At 37.2% G+C, this 13,833-nt stretch overlaps 1 protein-coding gene across 2 annotated transcripts in view; it reads left to right on the forward strand.

Annotated features, from left to right (window-relative positions):
• Positions 1-5,006: 5,006 nt before the first annotated feature.
• Positions 5,007-13,833, forward strand: part of LOC110098840 (amino acid transporter AVT1C) — a 44,842-nt gene continuing 36,015 nt past the window's right edge. Inside the window, exon 1 of one of the 2 annotated variants that reach the window (XM_020825776.2) lies at positions 5,007-5,387. In XM_020825776.2, the coding sequence (XP_020681435.1) occupies positions 5,196-5,387 (192 nt within the window). In that variant the 5' untranslated portion in view covers positions 5,007-5,195. Of the gene's footprint in view, positions 5,388-11,768; positions 12,180-13,833 lie in introns of those variants that run through there. The other variant, XM_020825775.2, reaches the window with a different exon arrangement.

Here is a 13,833-nt window from a genome sequence, read left to right on the forward strand (position 1 = left end):
TTATTATTATTAATATAATATTATAATGTAATAATTATCTATATGATCACTTATCATGTCCATTTTTCTCACAAATTAGAATGATGGCATTTAATGCATCAACATAAAGCTACCCAATTAATTTACTCCTAAAATCATGGTCACAAAAGAGCTAACAAATTTTTTCTCTTCTTCAGTATTTCGAGCGATACGATGAGAAAAATACAACCTACTCTCCAAAGTTCAAGCAGTCGAGCCGCTACTATTAATTCAAATTCTTTTCTCCTTGCACGATCACCAAGGATAACATTAGCGTAAGTATGGCTAGTGGAGGCCTATGCCCATTGGGACCCCCATTATAGATCCAACCTACCCAACATACCCCCTATCCCTATCCATACCCCTACCCCTTATACACACACCCCTACACCTACCCCTTACCCCTCCTACTTCCCACTACCCTTATCCCAACCAATCCCTTCCCCTACTCCTACCTCACCCCTACCCCTAGTCCCCTACCCCTTTCTCCCTACTACGCTTATGCCCCTACACACACATACCCCCACACCTACCCCTACACCTACACTCGGCCCTACCCATACCCGCACATACCCCCTCCCCTCCCCCTACACCAACACTTACTCCTACACGACACCCCCCCACCATTAAACTTACACCTACCCTTACACCCCCTTTACATCACTCCCCCATTCCCCACTTCCCTTCACTCTGTATCTTCACACCCTCTAGTGAAATGGATTTGCAATGGAGTTTTTGGTGTTAACTATATGTGAAAAGTCTGATTGAAAGCGAGGGAGACAAATGGAGCAATACCTGAGCTTCTTTCCTAGTATTTGGTGTCAACTCAAATTGCTCGATTAAAGGAGATAGCTTTCCAGTTGGATTTTTTCCCACATTTATTTACCAGTTAAAAATACTAATTAGACGAAAATGCAATAGTTTATGTTAACCACTACCATCTCCGATTTATGCGATCAGCCTCGTGAAGAATATTATATGCGTTGTTATACAAAAGATAAAATGGATAATATTCTTATAATTTTCCAAAAACAATTTATATATTTTTATATGTTTTATATCATATATTAAAAAAAATGGCAATTGAATCAATAAAAAGGATCAATCATATGCATATAATCAAATGTTTGTTCTATTTCTTTAATTAATATTTAATTATCTATATATATAATAATAACATCTAAATTTTAAAATAAAAAATAAAGAAAGCTGGGTCGTTTTATGAATCGCCAGTTCATATGTTAATGTAATATATGCTTTTATTGGCTTGTTATTATTTGCTGGGAGATGTTGATTATAGTTCGTACTGCTTAACCATGAGCAGGGTTAGTCAAAGATGCAGTTTACGCTGAAATTCATGAATATCACCAAGCTGTTTCTTTGTTGTTTTAAAATATTTGTCAAAATACACATTGGAGTGGGTGCTATCAAACATGGTTAAAGGAGGAGGGTTGATGATGACGATAACTCATGGAAAGGAGATTCAATGAGAGATCGAATGATTGGTTGATTATTGGAAGGAGGGTTGAGTGATGTCAACTTGCCGTTGTGAAAGGTATAGGACTATTCATTTAATAAAAAGAGGGGCCACTACAGGAAAATCACTCATTACCAGTAGTTTCTTCCGACGGTTACTACTTGTTTTCTGGCAGTTTGGCAAAACATCGGTGGCTTCTCGGCGGTTCAAAAACCGCCGGAAAAAATGGCGCCGGAAGCCTTTTCCGGCGGTGTTTTTCCGGTGGTTTTTTTCATACAGTAAATTCATCAATTACCGGCGGTCTACACCGGCGGTTATCCAGCCTCCGGTAATAACGGAGGCTTAACTGGCGGTGTGACCGCCGGTTTTTACCGGTGGTGTGACCGCCGGTTTTTACCGGCGGTCTAACCTGCGGTTCTGTAAATTACAGCCGCCGGAAATAGCGGCGGTCCAGAAACCGTCAGTTAAACGGCTAGCATTAAGTCTTACCGGCGCATTACCGGCTGGTTGAACCGCCGGTGTAAAGTAAATTTATTTCTGGCGATCTAAACCGCCGGAAAATGCCCTAGAATAAGTTGTCCCGAGCCTTCCATTTCATTTCATCGCCTGCTCCCTCTCTTCTGCGCGACGCTCGCCCCCGTCTCCTCTGCCCTCTCGTGATCGAGACGTGTCCTCTAGTCGCCAACGAGGTCCCTCCGGCCGTCGAAAAGTTCCTCCAAACGAAGATCTCGCCCCCACTGCAAGGCCGAAGGCTCTCCCCGCTCCCGTGCGCAAAACCGGCCTCTGTGGTCCCTCCGGCAGCCAATAAGGAGTAGTTCTTTCCATGCCGACATTGAAGCTTGATACTGAATGATACCTATCTAAGACAGTGGAATGCATCTAATGTTCGAAGAAGTACAAAGGAAATGGACAAGAATGGAAAGCACTACTCCTTCAATACAACGATGGGTACTAGGGCTTGATATGAGATGCTGCTTATTCACGATAATGGAATGCCTCTAATGATAGAAGATTAGAGAAGAAATGAAATAGATGTGGTATTTATAGGGGAAGAAGAGAGAAAAGAATGTTCTAGATTTTCTTAGGAAATTTTTCATAATTTTTCAATTTCTTACAGATTTTTCCAAATTTTTATTACAGATTTAGTCGAGACTGTGTAATTTTTACATTTTTTTGAGTCCCCGAATCCATGTTTAAACATTTTGTACTCAATTTTGATACTTCCAAAGCCAAATAAAGCTTTTGCAATCATTTTTGAACAATTTTAAGTATTTTGGAACTCAATTTTGTAACACTTTTTTGCTTTGATCAGCATGAAATCTTCAAGAAATCTTTAAGAGTTGAAATGGAAGCATTTTTTTCTTATTGTACTCATTGTAAGGTTTCAGGACATTCAAGAGTTAAATGTCATATTTTGAATCCTCATTTAGCTTATCCTCCTGCCCCTACTGATTTGGGAGTGGTTTTAGGTCAGAAAAGTGTTGATAATCCCTTACTTGATCTGGCTGTTCTCATTGGGTTGTCAGTTGGGTTCTTGCTGCTGATGTTCCTCCCCCTATGGTGTTGGCATTTAACAATGAAACTGAACATTTAGGGGCTTTAGCTTGTGCTGCAGATGTGGGTGATGGTGGTAATGACTTGGTTAATTCCCCTATGGGTGAAATTACTGATGGTCTTCTGTGGGTGGTGTTTCTGTATCTAGTAATGAATTGTTGAATGCGGGGAATAATGAATTTTGTGATGTTAATATGGTGATGGTGAATGTTGTTTCTAGTGATTTGGATCATTTTTTTGCTTATCCTATAACTTATGATGATTTGGCTGGTTCGGCCTCTCTTGTGGGGTCGGATGAGAATAAGCATCTTGTTGATGTGGTGATTGCTTTACTTCTTCTAATGCCATGAATGCTCATTTGGGCATTAGCTCGGGGGAAATTATTACAGAGCAAATTGACTGGCTTGACGGCTGACCATCTTCTCCTTGCAGGATTGGTTCGATGGAGGTAATTGAACAAGATAATTTATATGATTTGAATGTGAGTCGTGTTGTGCGTGATGGTTTTTCACAGGTTGGTAAAGGAAGAAAGTGTAAATCTAAAAAAATATTTTGTATTTTGTTCTCTCTTCTCTGTCGGGTGTTCCAGTTTGTTGTTCTGGGATGGTGGCAGTGTTTGGGTTGGGTTGTTTGGTGGTTGCTAGATGTGTAGCTTTAGTGTGGTGGATTTTTGTTGATATTTTGCTGGTTTGGTGGGGATTAGTTTTGCCTTCCTTAGTCATTTCTTTTATTATGTCTCTTGCAGGCTACTTTGGTGATTGCAGTTTCTTGGGGCTATGGCTACCGCTTCTGATGACTGGTTGATTGATTCCTTGGTATCCTTTGATGGTTTTTCATTTTGGGTTAATCATACCTGGATTTTACCTGCTTCTTGGCCGGATCATCTTAAAACTACTATCTTGAGCTGTACTGTTAACGAACAACCTGTTTTGACTTGGATTGGCTCGACTAAGCCCTCCTTTAAAATCTACATTGCTCAGTTTTTTGGTCATTTGAATGAGGTATATTGGCACAAATATATTTGGCATAAAATGCATGTGTTACGGTATTCCTGCTATTCTTGGATGGCAATAATTTGGAAGCTTAAGTCAGCAGATGTTTTGATTAATAGGGGAATACCGGTGTACCCCAACTGCTATTTCTGTCTCGGCCATCTGGAATCACATAACCATCTATTTTTTTATTATGATTTCTCTTTTGCGGATATTACTATGCTCCTTCCTGATTTACAAAATTTTCTTTTGAGACCTAATCTTCTTCAAGTTTTTTAATTTCCGAAAAATGTTATGCTTTTTTAAGAATAGGATGAGAATTTATGCTTCCTTGTTGTCTCGTGTGCGGTTTACAATTTGTTGCTGGAAAGGAATAGCAGGCGGTTCAATAATTCATGGAAAAATCCTAATCAGCTCATACAGATTATCAAATTTTCCATTATTCAGAGAGTTAAAAACTGGAAAGGTTGGGAAAGGCTATCTACTTGGTTTGCTCTGCTTACTTCATAATTTTGTTCCATGCTGGCTTTGTTTTTTGGTCGGATTTCAGCTGCTGGATGCGAGAGTTTTGTTGGGTCAATGATGTCGTGGCTGGTCTGTGCACTTACTGCATATTGGGTTTGGACAATTGCTGTCTTCTTTTTCTGGACTCGTCAGCTAGCCGTTAGCTCATTTACACTTTTGGGAATTTTTGGCAACCGGACTTCCTGGACGGCCAAATTTCCGGATTCTTATATTGATATCTGAGGAGTTAGGCGTTTTGGGTTTGTCATTTCTCAATCTGTATTTGTAATTGTTACTTGTAGGCTAACCTCTCCCTGAGACCCCCTTTTGGCTTTCTCTGCTCCCCCCATTCTTTTGTGGGTTTTAGTTGTTTGTTTTGTATTTTTTATGACTTTACAGGTTAAGGTTTACTTGCATTTAATTTCTCTTTAATATATGGGTTTTGTCCTCAAAATTCCAAAAAAAAAAAAGTGAGAGATTCATTTTACTCGCAAAAACCGTTCGATTCTCTTTTTCCTTAAATTGGAATCTCCTGCGCGCTGTCTTCTTCTCTGTTCTGTCTTTTCCGGCGATGCCCTTTAAAGCTCCACGAATATCCAACTCCAAAACGTCCTAATCACTAAAGTAGAGAGAGAGAGGAACATAGCGAAATGAAGAGCTCCACCTCCGATCGAAATCTCTTCAGTGACAGTGACGACGATGTCGTTGACGAGGAAGCGAGCTCTGTTCAGGCGGCAGAGGACGACGAAGAGGAGGATTCCGGACAATCCGATGCATCGTCCACCGTTAGCCCGCGGCGCAGCAGACCGAGCTCCTATAGCACCAATTGGCCCCAGAGTTACCAACAATTATTACGTCCTCTGACCTGACGTAGAGGAACGTTCGGCCGCCAATAACATGTCACCACGTGCTCTTACTCCTTACCGCGCGGCCCGACGACTTGACCCTGACGAAACCCGGGAATGCTATGTTCGCGATTTTCTCGGTATTGCTCGGTATTTGCTCGGTATTGCTTTGCAAAAACGAGAAATGCCGCTCTGTGAAGACAAAAACTATACAAATATCGAGTTTTTCTACAACTCGGTACAACTCGGTATTTGCTCAGGATTTGCTTGGTATTGCTACGGATTTGCTCGGTATTGCTAGGTATTTGCTCGGTATTGCTAGAAAAAACTAGGTACAACTCGGTATTTGCTAGATATTTGAAATATATCCAAAAGGTGATGGGATGTTGTTCGGCTCGTCAAGGAATTAAAAAAACGCACGCACTAGAACCCAAAAAACAGCTTGTCGGGTCGGCGACTTTTCTTCATGCTACGTGGCGCTAAAACGTTGGTGGCCGAACGTAGAGGAGCGTACGTTCACCGAACCAAATAAAAGTTTCAGAGTTACAGGTACCTTTTCCATGTCTATCTTCTTCTCTCCCGGTATTGCGATTTCGTGGGATTCGAGAACCGTTTGATCGTAATCAGGCGGATAGTGGATGTTAGGTGTTGTGCTGTTGTCCTGAAGCAGCCATCATAAGCCATAGGCAATCAAATCACACGTAAAAGTCAGACTATGATCTTGATAGATTGATCACACCCGTCCATTGATTCTTATTACAAAGATAAGAAAATTGCTACCGAGCATCCAGACAAAAATCCTCGCACATGGTACATTTTCTAAAAAAATATTCAATTCCTATTAGTTATATTAACTCAAACACTCAAATATATGAGAAACTGTTCTGTGTGTACACTGAACAGTCTAGAGACGAATTAGAATTTATTATGTCATCTCGTACCAAGCAGTACATAACAGCAGTATGCAGCAAAAAAATGATGTGGCACATTCTCATTCACCTTTGCAAGCTGCTCGGTGACCGCACAAAATAATTTCTCCTAACATACACTATGGTTTCACGGAAAATTTTTGTTTTCCAGGTAAAACAAGGTAGCTTATGTTAATGGTTCGGAGGGTCAAAAGATTGGCTAAGCATGAAATGAAATAATATGTATTTTAAAAATTATAACTATCAACTATACAAATAGATGCAAATTGAACTTTCATTAGAATTTTTTTAGAATATTTAGATCAATTAAGACAAATTTATATACACATAATATGCACAATACTCGAGCTCAACACTTCTTGATTGATAATTATCAAAGCTCCCAACTAACAAATCAAGATGAACTGCGTGTTTATAATTTGAATTATTATCTAAAATCCTAATGAAAACGACCATATCCAACATCATAATCTTGAAGATAACCATTGAATGCTGATTATAACGTGATCATTACCAACATCTTCAGCTCAATAAACATTATAAATGGCACGTCTGAAGATAGCGACCTCCGATCATTGAATTACAGCATCAGGTTTTATATCTTATATTGATCGATGAACAGTATGTTATAATTTATGTGACAATAATTCTCTTTCATGAATTCTTTCTCCATCAGATAATAAATTGTTGTTAATTGTGGTGATTAATGGCTACCACCTCAGCACGAGCAACATTCATAAGAGATATCTTGTTCGGTTTCCTGCATTAATATTGGTGTATTTTATTCTTTTTATAACTATTCAAAAATTTTGGTATTTGTTTCGATGAAAAAATAACGTAGAACACATTAGTTGATTTCTGATAAATTCAAATCAATTTGATCGATTTTCAAATATATCATTTGTTGTCATCGCTGCTACTATACCTCACTATCGCTGCTATTGTCATTTGCTACCTTCCCCCATTGTTGTCACCTGTAGCCTGTAGGATGCCTGCCACCACCGTGGCTGCCACTCGCTACTTCCCCCGCCATTGTTGCCACCCATAGGGCACCGACCACCAGCCACCACCGCCGTCCATCCCCATTGCTTATTGCCACCTATTAGCATCCGTCAAACACAAAATGTAATCTAATGTTATATTTTACACTCAAACAAAAAATCTACACTACTTTTTAAACAGTATATTTAACAAATCAACTAACTCTATTTTTAAATAATGACTAAAAAAATAAAAATTTTCTTTCATTTCACCGGTCCTTTCACTAAAATTTGAAGCATAAAAAAACAAAAGCCTAGAAGGCTTGTAAATGCACAGATATGTGATGGCTAATATTTTATTAAATGAGTTGAGGTGAACAAGTTTGATATATCATCAAATAATTATCTTAATGGGGTATGAATCTCAAAGCAAAACCAAGTTGGAAAATTCAAAAAATAAACATGGAACTATCTAAATTTTGATTTCAGCAAACTTACAGTCAAACATAACGTCTATGGGTATATATATATATATACCCATAGAGGGGCCTACGTGTTCCATAAAATGACAATTGCAGGTCTTTAAAGAACCACAAAGCTCTCTAGAAATATAATCATCGGAGAAAAATCTACGAGCCAGTAGTCCTACCTATTACAATAAACCAAAATTAAAAGACAAATAAAAAAGGCCCTAATGAAGCAACCATCCAAAAGAGTTGTACCAACAACCAGCACAATCCACACCCGACATCAAAGCTAGTAAGAAGAATCTACCCCCCCCCAATCTGCAACACACAAGCAACTTATAAAAGGGAACCACAACAAAACGAACAAGAGAAGAACCAATTCAACCACCAAGCGAACACACCAAACAACCAAACCAACGGGAACCAAAAGCCATGGACCGCAAACAAACATAATGAAGGCAATTGAAAAGTGAAAGACCAAACAATAGAATCACCAAGATAACCAACAATTACTTATTCCTCAATTTAAGCATCCGACGATTGCCACCACCATGAGAAAAAGATTTTTGAACAATACAACTAACATTCAAATTATACAACTCATGATAAGCATCCTTCTACTCATTAAATTCATCCCCAACATCCCCACATGGGGAAGAAAAAGATCCCTCCAACCAATCGGATTTATCCACACAACTTCATATAAAATTGGAAGCCACTTGATTTTTAAATTCATTAGCAGAAATAATTGTAACCAGAACATCAACAAACGGAGCATTATATTTCAGTTCCATACAAACAGTCGAACCATCATTAGAGACACGAGACATGAGGTCATTTGAAATAAGCCATTCATTATTCAAAATCATACCATCAGTATCTAGATGTTGAACAGCCAAACCAACTTCATTTTGAATAGGTACATCAGAATCCAAAACCTCCAGAACAATAGAATCATCATTGTAATCTAAAGGAACAAGAGCATTATTGAAACTAGGTTCAATTTCCAAACCAACATTAACATCTGCAATGACACCAGAAGGAAGGATCCATAAGCAAAAGAGAAATCGGTGAAACAACAACATCCCCCGTGACACCATCATGAGGACCACAAGACCAATGTACATGAGACGATCCGTGACGAACCTCGACCCTAGTTAGCTCCACCCCAAGATCAGAAACCTCCTCGTTACCTCCAACAGAGTTAGGAATAACAACATCAACATTACCATTCACACCATTTTCCATATCTCCAATTTCATTCCAAGTAGGAACAATGAGTGGGGAAGATGACTGAGTGTGACAATCCCCCCTCGCATGGCCAATATATTTATATATACCACAAAATGGAGAGAAGGCCTCCATCTAAACAAAGCTGAATGTAACCACACTTTTATGGACCAAGCCACTCTCTGTCCGGATATATTTTGGTAATGTCAAGTTCAACCAAAACAAGCATAAGAGAAGGCCTTGAGCAACAAAGGTGGCATTTTCAACTTTTAACAGACGACCAAACTTCACACCCAAAGCATGAAGAATTTGGGGGGAGAAGAGATGCAGCCGTAAATTTGAAAAAGAGATCCATATGTGAATAACTGGAGACTCAACACTAATATCAAGAGAGGGAGATCATTTGGTTAACTTCATGTAACAACTATTAACAAAGTAAGATATGTGGCAGAATACTCTGCAATAATCCAAATCACTCATCAACTTAATCAAAACGTGCAACGGGTCGAGCAAAGTTATCGAAAAGCCGGCAATTAGCTTCGGGTTGAAAAAGAACCTACGGTTGTAATCCAAACTAGTTCAGCAGGAAGGAAAAAAATCAACCAATGAAAATTAGAAAGGAGTCACAAGCATCTAAATCTCTTCTTCTGTGACCCATAATGAGGGTAAACCGCGAAAGGTAGACATTTTAAACTCAGGAAAACAATCATTAGAGGAACCAAAGAGAGCATCTAAGAAAGAGTTGGATTTCAAAGATCCATCCAAAAAATCAGGATCCACATTCCGATTCACCGCCTTTTTGGCCACGAACGACTGGAGGTGGATGGAATGGAAAAAAACCAGCCGAAAAATACAAAAAACTTCAATTGAGAAGGAAAGGAAAACTTTCCTGAAGCCAATAATAGCATCGGCGGCCAAAGCCACCAGGAGAACCACAGGCGGAACGGAAGATCGAGAGGAAAACCCTAGAGAGCTTTTTTTTTTAATCACCCATAAAGGAAAACCCTGAAGCCCAACTTCTTATACAAATTTCTTTATAGTTTAATCATAGCAACATATTATGACGAGTTATCCCACCAATCATAGTGACTGAGTTGCATGTGATTTCTCTTATAATGTTTTCATATTCATTTATCAGAGAAAATCAACACTCAAATGTCATAATTTTCCTAAAATTAATTAAAAAATGAGTTAAATTGTATTAATATATAGTTTGTGTATTAAAATAACTTTTAAAAAGATTAAAAAATAAATGAAACTTATTTATTTTTTAAACTTCATTAATTATTTTTCTCTTAATATATGAGCAAATTTAATCATAATTTACACATACACTAATAGGAGTGAGAATGATACGATCCCAATTCAATCCAATGTCATCCTGAAATTGGATTAAACTTGTATTTGCCGCCTCAAAATTGGTTCATGTATTGAATTGATTCACTTTTGAGCAGGTTCGGCTCATAATAAACTATTTTTTCCTTTTTAATCATGATTATGTTGCGTGTCAGAACATTTGTGATAGTATAATGAGAGATTTTAATGTCATATAGTTGTTCAAAGACCCAACACACATGTAGATGAAAAAAGAGTAATGAAAGGCCAAAATATTTACAAAAAAACTTCTAAAAATGAAAAAAATAAAACTATGGACATGATACAATTAAAATAATTCTACTATGATTTGTCATCAGTTATAAATGATGTCATTCCCAATGATTTGGGAAGGTGTTTACATTTTATATAACATATTTAGTGATAAAAGTTGGAAGAGCACTTTAGCACAAAAGCTATCTTGAAGATTTCATTTACTATTTATTTTGGTTGTTCATCCATGAGGAAGGGAGATCAACAATAAAAATGTCTAGCATAAATATTTGTGTTTACATCATAGTCATAATTGGTGTGGTTGACGTGAATATGTTTTATAAGAGATGGTTGTATTCACATTATTGATGACGATAGAAGATGAAGCCAATGAGCATCAATGTTGACAAACGACAATGGTCAAAATACAATAGTCATGCAATAATGTTCAAAGGATTATAATTGGCTAATGGAGGTTAGATAAATATAGTTAAACAATATGATTGGAGGATTGTAGTCAAGCAACAATAATTTCGTAGTAAGAGTCATGTAGCAATGGTTAGATGCAGTTCAACAACGACAATTGGGTGTGGTCAAATTGCAGTGTTCCAATAATAATTCGACAGTGGTGGTACTCTAGTGAAGTTATAAGATTCTTCAGGATTATATTGGTTATTATGATCATAGGCCATTCTTTCAACATTTAACTTCTTTAAAAATATTAGAATTGCAGAATTTTAGTGTTGTTGTATTGGTCTTGTCGAGATGTTTAATTTGACATAAAAGATTTGGAGGCCATTTGATCTTCTAATTAACGACATAAAATTTTCAATTACACTTCAATTGCTCAATTATATATTTTATTTTTTAACGCATAATGAGTTCATACTATCAACTCCTATGTTAAAGGCAAAAATTACAATCCCGTTTAAGTCACAGGCTGTCTCAATGAATAAATTATTTTGTGAGAGGATGTAGAACGTCGTCTGCAGACCAATTAGAATGCATCACTTCAGTAGTACCGAGCCATAATATAGAGCGATACTGAGCCACGCTACGAACACAAAATGACATGACGTATGCTAATTGATCTCTAGATGATATTCGTTTGAACAGAATAAATAATTTTCTCGGTGGCTATTTATTGCGTACTATAAAGAGCATACAACACGCAGCAACATGCTGTCTCTGCCTACAAGGCAAATTCCATTACAAGAGATTCATTTTGCTCGCAGAAACCGTTCGAATTTCTTTTTGCTTAAATTGGAATCTCCTGCGCTGTGTCTTTTTCTCTGTTCTGTCTTTTCCGACGATGTCCTTTAAAGCTCTACGAATATCCAGCTCCAAAATGTCGTAATCATTAAATTATTGAGAGAGAGAGAGAGGGGAGGAAAATAGTGAAATGAAGAGCTCCATGTCCGATCGAAATCTCTTCAGCGACAGCGACGACGATGTCGTCGACGAGGAAGCGAGCTCTGATCAGGCGGCGGAGGACGACGAACAGGAGGATTCCGGCGGATCCGATGCATCGTCCACCGGTAGTCCGCGGCGAAGCAGACCGAGCTCCTATAACACCAATTGGCCCCAGAGTTACAGGTACCTTTTCCATCTCTATCTTCTTCTTCTCTCCGGGTATTGCGATTTCGTGGGATTCGAGGACCGTTTGATCGCAATCAGGCGGATGCTGGATGTTGGCTGTGTGTGATCTTGATCGATTGATTGATCAGACCCGGCCATTGATTGTCTTATTATAAAGATAAGAAAATTGCTGATGAGTATCTGGTTTTTACATCCAGACAAAAATCCTTGCACATGGTGCATGTTAGTTGCACGCATGGAAACAAATTTTGGGATATATTTTTTTAATTAACAATGTGTAAATTTAACTAATTTCGAATATTATGATGCATTTTAATTCAATATTTTTCTGAAAATAATTGATGCCCTATTTAAGAAAAAAATTATGACTCATGCCGAGAATTTGACTTTTAACAAGTCACAGTTGAGAAAAAAGATTCATATACTTGATGTTGTTGTTGTTGTTGGTATGTGAAAATATTGGAGTAGCTCCAAAGATAGATAAGATTAGAGAAAGAGTCAACTTAGATAATTTGGTCGCATAAAATGTCATTCTAATGATCTGATTAGGAGAATAGATGTATTAGATCTAATCTATGCTAAGAAAGATAAATACAAAACTAAAAATACTTTGTTAAAAAGTATTGGAACCCGGCCCATTTTTACTTAAAAGCTGCTTTAGAAATGATTAAGAATACTGCCCTAAACGAAGCCTTAATTTTGTCAATAGAGTGAGTAGCTTTGCCAACTTCAACAGATCTCAGCATTGAATACCGAGAATTTATGATGTTTTCAGATGATATTGATGTTGAGTAAGAGTTCTATCAAGTGTTAAAGCAATGCATCAAAGAAGGTTAGAGAAGTTGTACTCACTAGCTTGCAAGATTACATATACTAATAGTGACTTATCTTTAACGGGATATTGATTGAATGGGAGTTTCTAATTTTTAATTTATCATTGGTGATGCTGATGTTGATGATGTCTGTTAAGGCAAGTTCTTATATCTATCAAATTGAAGTCACTATTGGATTTGTTGGGATGAAGAAGTTTTGCTTCATTCTCTTTTCGACATTATGAAGAATTTTTTTATTAGAGTTTATGAAGGAAACTAAAGTTTATGATAATGCAGCGAGTTAATGAAGTTACACTCACGAAGATGACAAATAAGAAAGACATTTTGTCGAAAACATTTCTAAAACATCATGGATCAATTTTATCAAACGATCTTCCATTTGATTGAATTGCTAAGAAGTGATAAAGTTTTGTTGTTCCTCTAACATTGATTTTTCTCGTATATTTGAGTGATCTATTTTAGACAGCATTTACGCGCACTGTACTTAAAAGGATGGATGTAAATTTATCAGCATGCGACAATCAAATTTTGCGAACAAATATGTACGAAACTAAAGATGAAAATAGCTTAGAGAGAGAAGCTCTAGAGTTCACTATTGATGTTATAAACTATTAATGTGAAGATGACTCATCTTTATTCATATATACTACATAAAAGATTACATTTTAGCAATGCAATTAAACCTAAATAACAAAAACAAATATTTGCTATAATATGAGTAAACATGGTTATCTTGTAGCTTTCTTGAATTTATGATGTGTTCAAGATATAAGTAATTTTTTTAAAAAATTTTTAAATGTGTTTCTTTATTTTTAATC

The sequence above is a fragment of the Dendrobium catenatum genome, unplaced genomic scaffold (genome assembly GCF_001605985.2).
Source record: "Dendrobium catenatum unplaced genomic scaffold, ASM160598v2 fragScaff_scaffold_670, whole genome shotgun sequence".
Classification (NCBI taxonomy): domain Eukaryota; kingdom Viridiplantae; phylum Streptophyta; class Magnoliopsida; order Asparagales; family Orchidaceae; genus Dendrobium; species Dendrobium catenatum.